The sequence below is a fragment of the Narcine bancroftii genome, chromosome 13 (assembly GCF_036971445.1).
Source record: "Narcine bancroftii isolate sNarBan1 chromosome 13, sNarBan1.hap1, whole genome shotgun sequence".
NCBI classification, from domain to species: domain Eukaryota; kingdom Metazoa; phylum Chordata; class Chondrichthyes; order Torpediniformes; family Narcinidae; genus Narcine; species Narcine bancroftii.
The window spans coordinates 66,428,873-66,448,915 of NC_091481.1; the positions used below are offsets into that span (position 1 = coordinate 66,428,873).

Here is a 20,043-nt window from a genome sequence, read left to right on the forward strand (position 1 = left end):
CTTGATGGTTCTGGACAAGCAGATTTCCCCAACAATTGGATGTTATGTCTATTAATACTCAACCCATATAAGTTGCTTATTTGTCACACACCAGTGTCACAAACATTTCAGTCAAGTATATTGTCATCTAATTGTACAAGTACAACCCGATGAAACAATGTTCTCTGGTCCTCAGAGCAAAAACACGCAGACACACCACCAGACATAATGCACATACAGACAAACAATACCAATGCAGGACAAGTATTTCATCTATCAAAATAAAAAAATATTATTTCATGAATATGAGAGTCTCGGATGGTTAGAGGGAGCAGATCCTTTGATCGTTCAGCAGTCTCTCTGTCTGTGGGTAGAATCTGTTCCTCCGCCTGGTGGTGCTGGCTCTGATACTCCCTGTTGGGAGCAACTAAAAGATGCTGTGTGGAGGTAGACAGGGTCCTCAATGATTCTGTGCGCCCCCTTCAAACAACAAACTAGGTGAGGTTATAGAGAATGCGGGAATCAAAAACCGGTGAGTTTAATGGAAGTGCAGGAACGGGACTTGTGAGTTTAAAGAGAACGAGGAAAACATCACCTAGAGAGTTCCAGCTTCTGGAACTCCCAACAATCCGACAGTGGTTCCCTAACCAAGAAAGCCCAGCAGCGCCCCCACTTCCTGCGCAGGCTGATGAAAGTTCACCTCCCACTCCCACCCTCCCCCATCCTCACTACCTTCTACCAAGGGTGTATCAAGAGCATCCTGCGCAACTGCATCACCATCTGGTTTGGTAGTTGCACCTTATCGGACTGCAAGACCCTGCAGAGGATAGTGAGGTCAGCAGAAAAGATCATTGGGGGCTCTCTTCCTTCCAAGAAGGATGTCTACAACACACGATGGAGGCGAAAGGCAATAAACATTGTGAGGGTCTCCATACAGCCCACACGTGAACTGTTCTCCCTTCTGCCATCTGGTAGGAGGTACCGTAGCCCTTGGGCCCTTACAACCAGATTGGGCAACAGTTTTTTTTTCCCCAAGCCTGAATTCCCAGAACATATGTGGATCGTAAACCTTGGACATATTGTATATATATTAATATTAATAATTTATTGTGTTTGACATCTATTCTAACTTATATTTATATAAATGCACTCCATGGTCCTGGAGTAACACTACCTCGTCTTTACCGTGCAAGCATGGTATGAATGATAAATAAAGGTGACGACTTGGATTGTCAGAGTTTTTAATTTATTCATACAGCACGGAAACAAGTCATTTTGGCCCACGAGTCCGTGCCACCCAATTTACACCCCATTAACCTACACCCTACCCCCCCCCCCCCCCCCGGTACCTTTTTTTAATTGGTGGGAGGAAACCAAGAAAACCCACACAGACACAGGGAGAAAGTTACAAATTCCTTACAGACAGCGCGGGTTTTGAACCCTGGTCCAATCCTGTATCACTGGCGATGTAAAGGCGTTGCCGCCATAGGACACTCTCTGTAGACCACTACTCCTCCCCTTAATGAGTTGGGATTCTGATGTGCACGTACGGCTCAAGAGACAGAGTTAGTGCTCAGTAGTTCTATATTTCTGAAACACCGATCTTGCCATTTTGTTTCTGTGCTTCTGACGTCTCCTGCTACAAAAAGGTAATGGGCACAGCCCAGGACATCACAAGCAAAACCTTCCCCACCTTCGAGAATGTCTACAGGGAACTCTGCCGTCAGCAAGCATCAACAATCATCCAAGACCCTAACCCAGCACCCGCTCTGTTCTCACTGCTGCCATCAGGAAAGAGGTACAGGGGCCGCAAGACTCGCACCACCAGGTTCAGGAACAGCTGCTCCTCCTCCACCATCAGACTCCTCGACCAAAATCTCAATCAGGGACTTGTTTAAGGATTCTCACTTTTTTCTCTCTCTCAGTGTATTTACATTTCTTTATTTGTTTACATGTGCACGTTGAGTACAGTATTTCTTTGCACTACCAATAAATGCCTTGCCCGCAAGAAAAAGAATCTTTGGGTTCTAGTGATGTCAAGTATGTACTCTGATAATGAATCTAAAATCTGAGCAATGGCCATTGTGCTGCAGGTGTCCCAGGGCATGGTGGGGCAGCTCAGTGCACGGCGGGCTGCTGGAGTCATCCTTGAGATGATCAAGGAGGGGAAGATCGCTGGGAGAGCCATCCTGATCGCTGGCCAGCCGGGAACAGGGAAAACTGCCATTGCCATGGGTATGAAATGCTTTTCCAATTTCACTGATGGACAGCGATGATGTAGGAATTTAAAGAATATTGACAATGCATGAGAAGCATTTTTTAAATCTTTTACGTCTATAATAATTTTCAAAGCCATGAACATGCAATAAATTTAATTGAAATGAAATATTCATTGGAAATATAAATAGTAAAGGGGATTTAATATTTACAGATAGAAATGGAAATTGTTCTATCTGATTGGCTGTTTTCCATAAATTGACCTACAAACCCCGGTATTTTTTTTGAATGATGGGAGAAAACTAGAACACCCGGAGGAAACACACAGGCACGGGGAGAACATACAAACTCCTTACAGATTCAAACCCCAGCCGCTAGCACTGTAAAAGCATCGTCGCTAACCGTGTTGCCCCAACCCTTGAAGGCAGAAGTCGACACAAGGCTAGCACGTAATCTGGGACTTTCTCATTTTCAGTTCAAGTGATCTCCTTACCCACCAGGACACTGGGGAGAGATGCTTCATCCATCCTGATTTAGGAATTAAGGTCAACAGGACTCACCTAATGATTGCCCTTGAATTTAGCAACTATTTTAGCTTTTCAGAAGGCATTTAAAAACTGCATCAGCCAGACCGGCAGAGGAGAGTGGCAGACTCGATCCCCCTGGAGGACATTTGCAAACCATATCGTTATTAGAGGCAATGATTTACCAGCAGATACAAACCCATTATCTAATTAAAGTAAAAACATAAAGCTGGAGAAACTCAGCAGGTCAAACTGCATTCTTTATATAGCGAGGGTAAAGATACATAACCAATGTTTCGGGCTTGAGCCCTTAATGAGGTATGATAAAATGTCGGCAGGTGCCTGAACAAAATGGTGGGAGGGAGCTTGAGAGCTACAGGTGAGGAGCAGTGAGAGAGAATGCTGCAGAACTCCCTTTGGAGAGCAAAGGAGAACTTATTCAGGGTGGGCAGAGCTTTGCAATAGGCAGGAGTAAAACATGAAAGTCTGCTAACACCGTGTTTGAAGTAAAAACGCAGCTGGTCAACCCGAACCTGAAATGTCGGTTCTGTATCTTATCTTTGCTATATAAAGGACACCGTCTGGCCTGCTGAGTTTCTCCAGCGTTGTGCTTTTACTTCAACCATGGCGTCTGCAGACTTTCACGTTTTAGGTCCACTATCCAATTAACTGAATTCAAATTTCACAGTTGACATGTTACAGTTTGAACTTTACTCTCAAGAGACTCAGGGTCTCCAGCCTACTGGCCCAACGCTTAACTACCCCACTACCATTTCTCAAATAAAATTCGTATTTGTGATGGCCCTGAAGTGAAATCATTCCCAGCCTGTGCAAATGAATACCTTGGCCGTTCTGTGCCTCAGAATCAGTCTTCCCAGGTCTGTGTTCCATGTAGCTTTGATCTCCAACCTGACCCGTGACAGGGCTTCCAATCCTTGCTGTTTTTAATCGAAATGCATTTGTGCTTCTACAGGGATGGCTCAGGCCCTAGGCCAGGACACTCCATTCACAGCCATTGCTGGCAGTGAGATCTTCTCTCTGGAAATGAGCAAAACAGAAGCGCTGACCCAGGCTTTCCGTCGCTCCATTGGGGTCCGCATCAAGTAAGCGTTTAGCTGGTGGTGGTTGCAAGCTAAGACATAGCAGATTTAATCTTTTCACCCCAGAGGCTGCTCTGCTGTTCAAATCGTGGCTGATGTATTTTTTCTTCAACCCAATTCACCTGCCTCCTCCCTATAATCTTTGACACTTTTACTGTACTTATTTCGTACTGAGGTGCAGCAGCCAACCAGCCCCGTCTCTCTTGCAACCGGTCTCACCAAACTGGCCGAGAGCCATGACTTGTGCAGGTCGAGTCCAGCAGGGGGCATTGCTGGAGCAGCGGTCCCACCAGAAATGGACTGCAAGCAGCTGGCCGGCCTCTTGTGGGGGGATACTGACCACAGCTCCTCAGCAACCTATTGACCTCAATAGACACCTTTGATAACACTGGACAAGAAAAAGTGTGCTTTTGGTGTATTTTATAGATTTGGAGCTGCTGATCATGAAGATCACCTTAAACTTTTCCTATCGTGAACTGTTTTTTTTAGCTATAACCTATTTTTGTGATTTTTCTGTCATGTTTTAACACGCTTCAAACATACATGAGGTGCAACATGTCATTGAAAGTTCATTTTCTGCATCCTCACTGGACATCTTCCCTGCTGATCCTGGTGCAGTCGGTGACAAACACGGTAAAAGGTTTCACCAGGACACTGCGACCATGGAAAAGCGCAGTCAGGGCAACTGGAATCCATCAGTGCTGGCCGACTATTGTTGGACACTGACATGAGAGGCATCAGATGCTGAGTACAAATGAAAATCAGCAGCAAAACGTTATTAGGTCAGTTGAATGAAGGCCATGTGATTAAGCAGGCTAAATTCAATAAAAGTTAATTTAATGTTTCTCCAACTTCCTACGTGAGACACCAAATCTGAAATGATCTTTGCGTTCATCATAAAGTTGTCTATCAAAATCCCCAATTTGCTTTCAAGAAGCAAACCTTTTGGAAAAAATTTATTGCCTGTGTGAAAACCTGTTCAAAACAATTTAAATAAAATTTTTTAAGAAGTTGAAAAATAAATTACCTTAAAAGCTAGTAGAAATTAATTATCAACACTAAAATTAAGTAAAAGAAAAAAAATTAAATCTCTTCTGGGGCCCACCAGCCATTTCTGTCTTTACTGTTTCAATTGAGATTAGTGATGGTGTAGTGGGACTCTGTTCTGGCTTAGTGAAGCAGCCAGATGCTAGATGCATCCAGATCCTCGGCAGCAGGGGGGTGGTCAGATGCACTGGCATGAGACCGCAGGCCATCCCCATCTTTACCGTTGCAATTCGCAGACACGGAAGAGTACACCTCGGTGGAACTGCTGGCTGGTTGTCACCCAGGATGATTGTTCTCTGGCCTTTTATCCAGCTTGTTCCCAGACTGCACTTGCCTTGAAGGCGAATGCAATATTGGTGTTCATTTCAAGAGGAATAGCATACAAGTGCAGCGATGTAATGTTGAGACTCGATAAGGCACTGGTGTGACCTAACTTAGAGTACATTGTACAGTTTTGGGTGCATTATTTGAGAAAAAAGTGCTAGCATTTTAAAGGGTTCAGAGAAGAATGACTAGAATGATGCCAGGAATGAAAGGGTTAGCAGATGAGAATTGTACTCATTGGAGTACAGAAAAATGGGGGGTGGAGCTCATAGAGATATTTTAAATACACGTATTTCCCCCTTCCCCCCCCGTTATCCAAAAGTAGAGCGTTCCTATGAAACGTTTTGTAAGCTGAAATGATGTAAAGTGAAGAAGCAATTACCATTATAAGGGAAAAGTTTTTGAGTGTTCTCAGACCCACTGCCCCACGCTCTCTCAACACCCCGGTCTCAGACTCCACACCGATCCCACTGCCCCGCATTCTCCTGACAGCCTGCTCTCAGTCCCCACTGCCCCGTTCTCTCCCGACAGCCTGCTGTCAGTCCCCACTGCCCTATGCTCTCCCGACAGCCTGCTACAAATTCCCACACTGATCCCACTACCCCTTGCTCTCCCGACAGCCAGCTGCAAGTCCCCACAGCCCCACGTTCTTCTGACAGCCTGCTCTCAGACCCCACACTGATCCCACCACCCATGCTCTCTCAACAGCCCGCTACAAGTTCCCCACACTGTTCCCACAGCCCCACGTTCTTTTGACAGCCTGCTGAATGCTATTTTTGCTAATGTAGATCTTTCGTAAAAGCAAAGTGGCGTAAAGTGAACTTTCGAAAAGTGGGGGCTACCTGTACCTGAAAGGTCTGGGCAGAATAAATCTGGCAAGGATATTTCCCTTGATCGGGGAGTCTAGGACAAGAGAGCACAAAGGGCTTCAATTTAAAACAAAGATGCGGAAAAATGTATTTAGTCAGAGGGTGGTGAGTGGTGGTGAGTCTGTGGAACTTGTTGCCACGGGCGAGTGTGGAAGCGAGGATGTTGGGTGTATTTAAGACAGAGATTGACAGGGATTTGATTAGTCGGGACATCAAGAGTTATGGGGAGAAAGCCGGGGAGTGGGGCTGTGAGTGGATGGATCAGCTCACGATAGAATGGCGGGGCAGACTCAAAGGGCCGATGGGCCGACATCTGCCCCTACACCTTGTGAGAACCCCTGCTCCCTTTTCCCATATTGTGTCGCTGAGACCTCAAGACTACGGCATTCCTTGTTACCTGCTCCCCTTTTAACCTTACTGATTCTGGTAAGCTGCTCTGCAATCTTTGCTTTTCTTTCTCGAGAGCAAGTATTTAATAATTCAGTAATACAAGAACGTAACGCACACTGCAGCAGTTTCAAGCTGACTGCAGAATATCATGTGGTGATGTTTGGGCATCTGAAAGCAATCACTTCCACTCAAAAATGCACTCGTGAGGCACTTGGTCAGCCTTGGAAATCTGAAGCTTGTGGAAGTTGTTGTGCGACAGGATACTTTATCTTGGTCCTTTCTGTTGAGCTAAGATTTTTCTTTTCCCTCCCCAAACAGAGAGGAAACTGAGATTATAGAAGGTGAAGTGGTGGAAATTCAGATTGATCGGCCAGCTACTGGCACGGTGAGTTCAAAGTCTGAATCGGAGAAATGGCTTGGTGCCGATTGATGCGGTGCACGTAAACCAAAGTTGATTCAACCATTCTTGTGTTTTTGCCTTCTCTGTTTCTCGCCAATCTTCCTGGTTGGATAGATTACTTTTGTGCCTCTGTGTGAGAAAATAAGATGGGATCTTGACCCCCCCCCCCTCAAGCCTGTCCTGCTGTTCATTATGATCTACTCTGGCCTCAAATCTTCAGGCCAATTCCTCTCATAGTCCTCAATAGAGTAAAAAAAAATCCTGGTATTCGGCATCTAAGTGGATGCCGGATAAGCGAGGTTTTTTGATGCTTGAGACTCGCTATTACAATGCCTAACTAATACAGTTGCATTAGGAATAAACAGAATAAATAACAGGGATAGGGAGGCACTTTAAGAGAGTCACCCCAACGACGAGCGACATCAACCAGCTCTTCATCCTGGGCAACACCATTGCTGTTTCACACAACTTTATTCAAACAGCTGCTATGAACAAAGTCCGACTAAGGCCCTCCGCTGGCTGAATATTGGCTCCCATCGTCTCTGAGGAGTTAGTTCAAAGAACGTTTACTTTTACAATTAAATTCTATCTATTTATTTATTTATTAATAATTTTTTTGCCGGTTGCTTGAATTCTGGTTAACAGGATTTCACTGAAAAATTTATCTACTCCACCATGAATTCTTCTAATGGCCTGGCCTCAAATGCCCTCAAGTCCTGAGTGTGCAAGCTAATTGCTGCCCACCTCTATTTTAAAAGGTGGGCCCTTTACCTTTGTCACCCAAAGGGAGGAGGAAGTCGTTTGTTGGCTATTGCCTACCAGTGGTGCTTATTAGAAGTACCCGTGCCCAAGGTTCCTAACACGGTTGAAAAGCTGACAGTCTCCCACTGTTGTAGTTGTGTGTAGGTGAGTAAAGACCCCATTATTCAAAAAAGAAAGAGGAAGTAAATAGGTAGATAGGAATAAATAGAAGTTTAATACTGTAAAAGTAAACGTTCTCCGAAGCAACACACAGCCCCTTGGTGAAGATGGGAGCAAGCACTCAGCCAGCGGAGCGCCGCCCACAGCAGCCGTTTGAATGAAGTGGCAGTGCCCAGAATGAAGAGCTGGCCGATGTCGCTCGCCACTGGGGCAACTCTCTCAAAGGCTCCTAGTCAGACTCTTTATCTTAGTATATTAGTGTGGCTTTCTCTGTAAACCTGAGGGAGCGGGGGTTAATGGTTATTGTAATGGTCAGTGCAACGGTGTTATAGCACCAGCAACTGGGGGTTTGAATTAAGACGACCCTGATTTTTGAGGCGACATTTTTAAGCTTTGAGGATTGTCCTACAGGACAGGATGTACAGTGGACCTTTTACCCTTAACATATCTACACTGCTGTGTGTAACCCTTACAGATGCTTGTGGCTCCCTTTGTTATTAAAGATAGAAAGTTTCAATTTATGAAATTATGGGGCCCATTCTTAGAATTTTTTTTATAATTTGAAGAATTAATAATTTACTGTAGGATTCTTTGCCTGTTCTCTGGTGGTCGCCAGTTATTCCACATGATTGATATATTTTTAATTACTCAGCATGTATGGTAATCTTGATTAGAGGGAGGGGTTAGATTAGTTTATCTTAGGTTTTTAGTTGTTTTTTTCCCCTTTATTTTATCAGATTTGTCACGATTGCTTGCATTATTTCTATTAATAGTTCGATTTATTTTTTCATTTTCTTTCTCTGTGTTTCTTGTGTACAAATGTCCATTTTTTAATGTATATGTTAAACTCAATGAAAATATTTTTTTAAAGTTTGCAAATTTTGACAGTGACATTGAAGTTCAAATCAAGCAATTTGATTAAATAGAAAATGGTGCAATGGGATTATTTCTGGGAACCCATTCAAAATGTATGTAAGCAAACCTCTAGTATGTCTCTCTTGTCAAGGAGGCAGATCAACCTACTCCCTGTAGAGCAGTCCGTCAGACTCTTCCTCTTCCCTGTACCCCTGCTACTTATTCTCTTGAGTCGATCAATTTCCCTTTGATTCTTTTACTACTTTTTTGCGTTTAAAAAGCAGCCAACAAATGTACTGGGTCTGGTCTTCATGTTTCAGTCAGCTGAAGTGTGACAGAGGACTCTCTGCTTTATGGGCTGCTCCCGGGGACGCACACAGTCAGACATCCGGAACCGCTGGGGGACCATCAACTCGATGAAAGGGATGAAAAATTGGTGCAACATAGAAGTTCTCCAGTATTACATCATCTACTCAATATTTGGAAGAAGATTCATGTAGAAAGAAATAAAACAAATTATCAATTACCAAAACTAATATTGACGCAAAATAAGTTACTCCCTTTTACAATAGATAACCTTTCCTTTAGAGAATGGGAGAAAAAAGGGATCAAAAGAATAGAAAATTGTTTTTCAGGAAATAGATTATTATCCTTTGAACAAATGAAAGAAAAATACAATATAACTCAAGATACAGTGCTGGCATATTACCAATTGAGATCCTACTTGAAGGACAAATTAGGAAGCAGTCTGAGGTTACCAGAGGGAAGTAACTTTGAATATGTGATTACAGATACAATGATAATCAAAAGATTTATAACAAATATGTATATTAAACTGCAAGAAAAGGAGAATGAGGAAACAAATGGTAAAACTAAACAAAAATGGGAACAAGATTTAAATATAAAGATAAAAAAGGAAACATGGGAGAAGTTATGTTCTGGAACGATGAGAAATACAATAAATACGAGGTTACGTATGATACAATATAACTGGATATACAGGCTATACATTACACCTCAAAAGTTAAATAAATGGGACCCAACAGTATCTGATAGATGTTTTCGATGTAAAAAAGAAATGGGAACAACAATTCATGCAATCTGGACATGTGAGAAAGTAGAAAAATTTTGGGAAGATCTAAACCAAATATTAAATAAAATTACAGAAAACAATATACCAAAGAATCCAGAGATCTTCCTCCTAAGTAACATAAAAAACAAAGAATTTGGAATTGATTTGGATGATGCACAGAAAAGATTTGTTAAGATAGCTCTAGCCGTAGCAAAAAAATGTATTATATCAACCTGGAAATCGGAAGATAATTTGAAAATACAACAATGGTATATAGAAATGAATAAATGTATTCCATTAGAAAAAATAACATATAGTTTAAGAAATAATATTGAAATATTTGAACAAATATGGGAGCCTTACATGAAACATAATAGCGAAAACCTACCGGGGACATTCACTACCTAAATTAACGAAAGGAGAAGGAAATAAAAAGAATTGACTCAGTGGAATTTCTTGTTTATTTTTATTGAATGACAACATTGTTTGACTGGTTTAATGTATCCTAGATTTTGTACTTTAAATGGACGGGAGGGGGGAGGTAGGGAGGGTGGGATGGGAGGAGGGAGAGGGGGGGGAGAAAATGGCACTGTATATATTTGAAAAGGAAAAAGTATGTATCATGGTTAATGTGGTTTATGGTGTGAAAAATAAAAAATTTTTTTTTAAAAACTCGATGAAAGGCGCACTTTGGTCTGCCCAAAACCTGGTCTTTCAGCACACGGTGATGGATTGCTGCCGACTGGCACATTCCAGGCTGGAGGTGTACTAAAGGACCCGCTGAGGCTTGGTGCAACCAACGCAATGTGGGGAAGGACCACAGTCGAGAGTCCTCCCATTACTGGGCATTGGGGGGCTGAGACCGAGGGGTGTCCCTCAAACAACAGGGGGTGGGAGAAGTGACAAGGTGCCACAGGGGTGGTAGTGGAGTATTGAGAGAACTAATGTAACAATGTACGTTGATGGGAGGGTACAGATATGATTGACACTATGGGAGTGAAAAGACTTTGAATGTTTTTCTTTTTGGCAAATAATTTATTGTGAATAAAGTCTATTTTGGGGGGAAAAAAATGACTGCAGCTGGAGTCCAAGTGGATATGAATCTATTATAGATTGCACACCTATTTGGAGGGATCAGTAGAAAAGGAAGGTCAGGGAACTACAACAAGGATTGTTTTTGAAGTCTGGGGTGAAGACAAAGTCTGACATTGCTCCCTGCCTGCATACACTGGAGCAGTTCCCAGCTTGGGCGCTCGCCAGCTAAACACGCACTAATAATAAAATGTGCACGTATGTTTCCCTTCTTTAGGGTGCAAAGGTTGGAAAGCTGACCCTGAAAACAACTGAGATGGAGACCATTTACGACTTGGGATCAAAAATGATTGAGTGCTTAACAAAAGAGAAAGTTCAGGCTGGGTGAGTACACCCCCCTCCCATCCATCTTCAACATGTTTCCTCCAGTTCTTGATATTTTATCCTGGAAAAACCTGTCTCTCATTACTTTATAAACTTCTAAAGGGTCTCCTCCCCACCTTCTGAAGCACCGCAGTAAACACCATGTTTATCCAGCCTCTCCTGGTATGTCACATCTTCTAACCCAGGCAGCATCTGCCAATTCTCCAGCCAGTCTCCCATGTGATCTACATCTTGCCTCAGCTAGCCTTTGTTAACCCTCCACCCCAATTTTCACGTCGTCCACAATCTTGCACACCAGAAGAATCAGAATCATTCTCATGGAAATCGTCACAGGTGCAAAATTCAAACTGCCAGATAGCGTTTAGGGTAGGGAAGGGAGGCCATGCACTTCATTGAGAGAAATCTGTCAAATGGAAGAAGAATGCAAGAGAGTGAAGTCCTGTGTGTGCTTTTTTGCAGAGATGTCATTACCATTGATAAAGCAACAGGAAAAATTAGCAAACTGGGACGATCTTTCACACGAGCTCGTGATTACGATGCTATGGGGGCCCAGGTATGTTGGATTTTTAAGTGTTGATGTTTAATCTAGATTAAGTACCAGCCCTTACACCAGCAAATTGAGGTCTGAGAGGGATCCTGAAGGCTTTAGGTGATTACTGCTGTGGGAGAGAGAGAGAGAGAGAGAAAGTGCCAGTCATTATATACCACATGTCGTCAGGTCTGGAAACAAGGGTGAATTTCATGGTGGTCAACATTGGAAGGCAGGTCTTGTCCCCTCTGTGTCTGTCCTCCCATGAAGGGCATTGTCATGTTAAATGAAACATCACGCTCAGCTGCAATTCTGCCTATGTTTCTCTCATTCATGTTGGGAATGGAGATCAGAGCTATACATCTGGGTGGGCACACAGCTTTGCTCTCTGTACCCCCTAGTCAAGTTTATGGTCATATGATTGCACAAGTCCTTGATGCAAAACATGCAGACACACAACTAGACGTGACACACACATAGAGATAAACAATACAAATCCAGGACAAGTATTGGGCATAGCGGTTAGCGCAACATCTTTACTGAGCTAGCGATCGGGGCAGGGTTTCTGCATGGAGTTGGTACGTTCTCCCTGCGTTTTCCCCGGGGACTCTGGTTTCCTCCCACCATTTGAAACATACCAGGAGTTAAATTAATGGGGTATAAATTGGACAGCACGAACTGAAATGACCTGTTACTGTGCTGTATGTCTGAATTTAAAATTTAAATTTATTCATATGTACAACTACATAAATAAATATTGTTTTGTGAATCTGAAAGTCTCGGAGGGTCAGTGTGAGCAGTTTCTCTGGTCGTTCAGCAGTATTACTGCCCGTTAAAAGAAGCTGGTCCTCAACCTGGTGGTGTTGCCTCTAATACCTGATGGGAGCAGCTGAAGGATGCTGGGTGGAAGGGGTCTTCTCCACATATTTGATGAGGATGAGCTTACCACATTTGATGCACTTGGATGATTCGCCTTTGATCACTAGAGTTTTGTGAACGGTAAATTCCTTGTGAAAAGGACAGGGAGGCTGGACCTGGTCTAGGAGCCTGGATCTCTCAAGGCAGAGAGTCTCAGGATAAGGCTTGCTCATTCAACCAGGATATGGATTTGGTTTAGAATCCTGTCCTCCAAAGAGCAACGTCAGTGGATATCAAGGGCATGAGAATTGGGGAGGAACGTGGATTTGAACAGTAGGGTCAGCAGTGACATCGAACTCAAACTTGAGAGTCTGTGTGGGTTACTTCTACCTCAGGTGGCATGATTCACGTAACGGTTAACATAACGCTGTTACAGTGCCAGCGCTCGGGACTAGGGTTCAAATCCCACACTGTCAGTAAGGAGATTGTACGTTCTCCCTGTGTCTGTGTGGGCATCCTCCAGGTGCTCCGGTTTCCTCCCACCATTCAAAGCGCACTGGAGTTGTTGGTCAATTGGATGGCACGGACTCATGGGCTGAAAGGCCTCGATACCGTTCTGTATGCCTGTTTCATGCTTTCCTGTGTTTGGAGTTCTGTGATGACAGAAAGTGCTTACTTACTGAAAGACTGAAAAACCACTGTAGGAAATAGAGAAAAAGGGAATATTTGAGGGATAAATATATTAAGCTAGTTCTTGCCCAATGTGCTCCATCTTGAGGATTTCCCACTCCAATGCCTGCCTTGGACACACCAATAACTTGTGTTCCTTTTCCTCAAAGACATCATTTTATTTTTGTTTGAAATAGAGTCATTTTCTTCTTGCAGACAAAATTTGTGCAGTGCCCAGATGGCGAACTTCAGAAACGGAAGGAGGTGGTTCACACAGTGACGTTGCACGAGATTGATGTGATCAATAGCAGGACACAGGGATTCCTCGCCTTGTTCTCAGGTAAGACCAAGTCACTTCCAGTAAACGGTGACTGGGAAAGGTTAAGTTTGAATATCTGCCATTTCCCACCTCTCCCCACGAAGCGCTGAGGGTTCCTGCCTCCTGGTATTACATTCCAATATTGGAACCTTTACCTTTAACCTTTACAGCAGGCCAGGCCCGGAGAACACATGTTCCCTCTTTTCTTTCCACTCACATACCACCTTAAGTAATTCCTATATCATAGGTGCTCTGTGATTAGTAAGGAATTACTTAAGGTGATGTGTGAGTGGGGGTGGGTAGGGGGAGAAAAGATTGAGAACCACTGCTCTTGAGCCAAGTGAATCACGAAAATCTGTGGTTGAAGTAAAAACACAAAAAGCTGGAGAAACTCAGCAGGTCATACTCCTCTACTGGTCACAGATTGAGAGATTGCTTCGCTCAGCACTTCTACTCCGTCCGCCACAGCAGAGACCTCCCAGTAGCCAAACATTTCAATTCTGAGTCACACTCCCACACTCACATGTCTGGCCGTGGCCTTGTGTACTGACTCACACACAGATTGGAGGAGCAACGCCTTATTTTCCGTCTGGGCACTCTCCAACCTGCTCACCTTTTCTTTCCCAGTTCTACCCTCCCTACCCAGCCATCCCTCTGCCCCCCTGATCGCTGCTGTCCCCTCCCTCCCTTCTCCACCTATCATCTGCCTTTGCCACCCCTCCCCTCCATTTTTTGTTCGGACGCCTGCCGACATTCTCTCATACCGTGATGAAGGGCTCAAGGCTGAAACGGTGATTCTGTATTCTTACTTTTCCTGCATAAAGGACACTGCTTGACCTGCTGAGTTTTTCCAGCATTTTGTGTTTTTACTGCTCTAGACCCAATTGTTCCTGAAATATTTGGCTTGAGAAAAATTGTCATTGGCCCATTTCCTTTGGAGTCCTGAAACTGTGCACATAACGAGTCCATGAGGGACGATTAAACCACCTTAAGCAATCCTTTACTAGTCACAGAGCACCTATGACATAGGGAATACTTAAGGTGGTATGTGAGTGGGAAGAAAAAGGTCGAGAACCACTGGTTTAGAGTAAAGTGTCTCCTTAATGTTCTGCCTTGAGAGCTCACACAAGGAGTAAAACTCGCGCGTGACGAAATGATTCCATTTTCCAAATGTGAGCTTTTTATCTAAGAGCAGTAAAGAGCTCATAGTAACAGGGACCGCAATATTTCTTGGGCGCCGCTAGAAGAGTCTTAAATGCTTCTGCTTGATCAAAGTTACACAACACTGGCGCCAGAGTTAGGGAAAAAGGGAGATGGCCAGGGACCAGCCTGATCACTGGCTGAGATTAAAGTCAGAGCACAGATTAGAACAGTGGTTGTCAACCTTTTCCACTCACATCCCACTTTAAGTCATCCCTCTGCCATCGGGGCTCTGTGATGAGTAAGGGATGGCTTATGGTGGGACGTGAGTGGGAAGGGAAGGTTGAGAATCACTGCTCTGGACCCAATTGTTTCTGAAATAGTTGGCTTGGGGGGGAAAATGGTCATTGGCCCATTTCCTTTGGGGTTCTGAAACTGTGCACATCACGTCAATGAAGGACGATTAAAACAATGGTTTTCAAAATTTTTCTTCCCACCCACATCCCAACTTAAGCGATCCCTTACTAATCACAGAGCACCAACAGCAAAGGGATGACTTAAAGTGGGATGTGAATGGAAAGAAAAAGGTTGAGAACCATTGGGATAGAAGCAGAAGATTTTGAGCAGTTAGCAGGCTCGCTTACTGCAGAATCAGCTGAACAGTGACATTGCACCCTGTAATAACCAAGTTCTCAAGTTTTGCAAAACAAATAAAGTGTGGCTTTTAACATGGATCTGGGCCTGAAATCTGTTGGGAAGGAAACTTTTTAACAGCATCCAGTCAATCTGATGGGAGCACCTGTATGGCCCAAGACCTCCCGCCTGTTTAGTCTCTGGATGGAAAGGCGCCCTCAGCTTCACAGAACATTACAGCACTGTACAGCAATTTCGGCCCACGATGTTGTGCTGACTTACGTAAACCTACTCAACACTCTCTATCTCACTCCCATAATCCTCTTTTTTTCTTGCATCCATGTGTTTAAGAGTCTTAAATGTCCCTATTGTACCAGCCTCCAACACCACCCTTGGCAATGCATTCCAGGCACCCATTGTTTTTTTTAAATCCCTGACATCTCTCCAAAACTTTCCTCCCCTCACCTTGTACAGATTGTACAGCTTTCTTGTGGTCAACTTTGCAGGTGACACTGGGGAAATCAAGTCTGAAGTGCGTGAGCAGATCAACGCCAAGGTAGCAGAGTGGAGGGAAGAGGGGAAGGCAGAGATCATCCCGGGGGTAAGTGAGCAAACTCGCCCACTCTGTGCTCGCTCTCAGTGGAGATAATTGCGTATGAGAGCATGCTAAAAGGTGACCCTCTTCCCTTGTGTTGGCCTTCTCCAGGTGCTGTTCATCGACGAGGTTCACATGCTGGACATTGAGTGCTTCTCCTTCCTAAACCGTGGCTTAGAGAGTGACATGGCTCCAGTTCTGATCATGGCAACAAACCGAGGGATAACCAGGTACAGAGACCCCTCTGTAGACTCTCTCCACGTTTCATTCACGATGCCTGTTGTGCATCCAAATATTCATGTTTTGATTTGGCCTTTGTACTGCGGTATACAACAATGGGTTGAATAAGTAGTCTGTGGTTGAATTCTCACTTGACTTGCCTACTTGAGCTCATGACTGTAACATTGCAGAGTTAGAGCATTTGGGTGGGATGAGATCATGGGAAATAGGAGCTGGAGTCAGCCATCCGGCCCATCGAGTCTGCTCCGCCATTCAATGAGATCATGGCTGATCTGATCATCTCCACCTACCTGCCCTTTCCCTATATCCCTTACTATGTAAAAATCTATCCAACTTGGTCTTAAATATATTACTGAGGTCACCTCCACTGCTTCAACTGGCAGTGAATTCCACAGATTCACCTCCCTCTGGGAAAAGCAGTTCCCCCTCATCTCAGTCATAAATTAACTACCCTGAATCTTCAGGCTACATCCCCTAGTTCTGGTCTCCCCCCACCAATGGGAACATATTACCTACCTCTATCTTATCTATCCCATTCATCATTTTATACATTTCTGTAAGATCCACACTCATTTTTCCAAATTCCAGTGAGTACAGTCCCAATCTCCCCTCATTGGCCAACCCCCTCATTGCTGGAATCAACCTGGTGAACCTCCTCTGCTCTGCCTCCAAAGCCAGTCTACCCTTCCTCGAGTCAGGAGACCAGAACTACACGCAGTGCTCCGGATGTGGCCTCACCAGGACCTCGTACAGTTGCAGCACAACCTCCCTGCTCCTAAACTCAATCCCTCTAGTAATGATGGGTAGGTTGCGGTTCACTAAAAAAAGAAAAAAAACGCCCATCAGTACCCAAATTGCTTGATCTTGTGAAATTTAAGGAGGGGAGAAAAAGCATCCACTAACTATTTCTTCCTCAGGATCCGTGGTACAAGCTACAAAAGCCCTCATGGGATTCCGATTGACTTGCTGGATCGACTGGTTATTATCTCAACATCTCCTTACAATGAGAAGGAAACAAAACAGATTCTGAAGATCAGGTGAGTCGCTGGCAATGAAATTTTTGTGTGGGATTATTGTTAGCATTTGGTAACCATTGAACATTACAGCACCAAACTATTCTTCTGCCTAGTCCTACAGACAAGCACCCAGTCCATCCCCCTCCCGTGTACCTGTCCAAGTTCTTCTTAAATGCTAAAATTGAGCCTGTGTTCACCACTTTAACTGCCAACTCATTCTATGCTCCCACCACTCTCTGTCTGAAATTCCTCTAAACATTTCCCCTTTAACCATTGTCCTCTGGTTTGTAACTCACCTTCCCTTGGTGGGAAAAGCTGACCTACATTTCCTCTGTCTATACACTTCATAATTTTGAATACCGCTATCAAATCTCCCCTCATTCTTCTACAAGGAATAACCTGTTTAACCTTTCTCTGTAACTCAGTTCCTAAAGTCTGAGCAACATCTTAGTAAATATTCTCTGCACTCTTTCAAGCTTATTGACATCTTTCCTGGCCAAAACCCTACCTAAAAGGGCAAGGACAGACCTCTGTCTCGTGTGTTAAAAGGCAGGCCATGTGCAGGGGCGTAGTGTCGGAAATGAACCCCATTCCAAGATTGGACAAGAACTATTCCACATCACGAGGCACTTTTTTAAAAAAAATTTTTTATTTTTCACACTATAAACCACATTGATCAAGATACATACATTTTCCCTCTTGAACATATACAGTGTTGTTTTCTCCCCCCTCTCCCTCCTCCCTTCCCTCCCTCCGATTCATCCAAAGTTCAGAAAATAGGATACACTAATCCCGTCAAACAATGTTGTCACTCAATAAAAACAAACAAGAAATTCCACTAAGTCAGTTCTTTTCATTCTCTTCTCCTCTGTCATTTTAGGTGGTAGATGTCCCCGGTAGGTTTTCTCTATTATGTTTCATGTATGGCTCCCATATTTGTTCAAATATTGTAATATTATTTCTTAAATTATATGTTATTTTTTCTAATGGAATACATTTATTCATTTCTATATACCATTGTTGTATTCTCAAGTTATCTTCTAATTTCCAGGCTGACATAATACATTTTTTTGCTACAGCTAGGGCTATCCTAACAAATCTTTTTTGTGCTCCATCCAAATCAAGTCCAAATTCTTTGTTTTTTATGTTACTTAGGAGGAAGATCTCTGGGCTTTTTGGTATATTGCTTTTTGTGATTTTATTTAATATCTGGTTTAGATCTTCCCAAAATTTTTTCACTTTCTCACATGTCCATGTTGCATGAATTGTTGTTCCCATTTCCTTTTTACAGCAAAAACATCTGTCAGATACTGTTGGATCCCATTTATTTAACTTTTGAGGTGTAATATATAGCCTGTGTATCCAGTTATATTGTATCATATGTAACCTCGTATTTATTGTATTTCTCATAGTTCCTGAGCATAACTTCTCCCATGTTTCCTTCTTTATCTTTATGTTTAAATCTTGTTCCCATTTTTGTTTAGTTTTACCATTTGTTTCCTCATTCTCTTTTTCTTGTAGTTTAATATACATATTTGTTATAAATTTTTTGATTATCATTGTATCTGTAATCACATATTCAAAATTACTTCTCTCTGGTAACCTCAGACTGTTTCCCAATTTGTCCTTCAAGTAGGATTTCAGTTGGTAGTATGCCAACACTGTATCGTGAGTTATATTATATTTATCCTTCATTTGTTCAAAGGATAATAATTTATTTCCCAAGAAGCAATTTTCTATTCTTTTGATCCCTTTTTTCTCCCATTCTCTAAAGGAAAAGTTATCTATTGTAAAAGGGATTAGCTGATTTTGCGTCAGTATTAGTTTTGGTAGTTGGTCATTTGTTTTATTCCTTTCTACATGAATCTTCTTCCAAATATTGAGCAAATGATGTAATACTGGAGAATTCCTACGTTGTACCAATTTTTCATCCCATTTATATAATATATGTTCAGGTATCTTCTCCCCTATTTTATCTAGTTCTAATCTAGTCCAATCTGGCTTTTCCCTTGTTTGATAAAAATCTGATAGGTATCTTAATTTTGCGGCTCTATAATAATTTTTAAAGTTTGGCAGTTGTAAGCCTTCTTGTTTATACCATTCTGTTAATTTATCTAGTGCTATCCTCGGTTTCCCCCTTTTCCATAAAAATTTCCTTATTATTTTCTTTAACTCCTTGAAGAATTTCTCTGTCAAGTGTATTGGCAATGCCTGAAATAGGTATTGTATTGGGAAAATGTACATTTTAATACAGTTTACCCTTCCTATTAGTGTTAGTGGTAAGTCTTTCCAATGCTCTAAGTCGTCCTGTAATTTTTTCATTAGTGGATAATAATTGAGTTTATATAGATGGCCGAGGTTTTTATTTATTTGTATATCTAGGTATCGTATTGCTTGCATTTGCCATCTGAATGGTGATTCTTTCTTAAATTTTGAGAAATCCGCATTATTCATTGGCATTGCTTCACTTTTATTTGCGTTAATCTTGTATCCCGACACTTCTCCATATTCCTTCAATTTCTTATGTAATTCTTTTATTGATATTTCTGGTTCTGTTAAGTATACTATAATGTCATCTGCAAATAAACTGATTTTATATTCCTTGTCTTTTATTCTTATCCCTTTTATTTTGTTTTCTGTTCTTATCAGTTCTGCTAGTGGTTCTATGGCTAACGCGAACAATAAGGGCGATTGTGGGCATCCCTGCCTTGTTGATCTGCTTAAGTTAAATTGTTTTGATATATATCCATTTACTGTCACTTTCGCCGATGGCCCCTTATATAATGCTTTAATCCAATTAATATATTTCTCTGGTAAACTGAATTTTTGTAGCACTTTGAATAAATAATTCCATTCTACTCTGTCAAAGGCCTTCTCTGCGTCTAAAGCAACCGCTACTGTTGGAGCTTTATTTCCTTCTACTGCATGAA

General features: G+C 42.6%; 1 protein-coding gene across 2 annotated transcripts in view; it reads left to right on the plus strand.

Annotated features, from left to right (window-relative positions):
• The window catches only part of ruvbl2 (RuvB-like AAA ATPase 2), a 42,450-nt gene that overhangs the window by 13,653 nt on the left and 8,754 nt on the right, over window positions 1-20,043 (plus strand). For both annotated transcript variants that reach the window (XM_069909147.1, XM_069909146.1), the window contains exons 4-12: window positions 2,073-2,214; window positions 3,694-3,823; window positions 6,769-6,835; window positions 11,008-11,114; window positions 11,574-11,667; window positions 13,387-13,510; window positions 15,769-15,863; window positions 15,969-16,087; window positions 17,015-17,134. In XM_069909147.1, coding sequence (XP_069765248.1) covers window positions 2,073-2,214; window positions 3,694-3,823; window positions 6,769-6,835; window positions 11,008-11,114; window positions 11,574-11,667; window positions 13,387-13,510; window positions 15,769-15,863; window positions 15,969-16,087; window positions 17,015-17,134 — 998 coding nt within the window. The remainder of the gene's footprint in view (window positions 1-2,072; window positions 2,215-3,693; window positions 3,824-6,768; window positions 6,836-11,007; window positions 11,115-11,573; window positions 11,668-13,386; window positions 13,511-15,768; window positions 15,864-15,968; window positions 16,088-17,014; window positions 17,135-20,043) is intronic.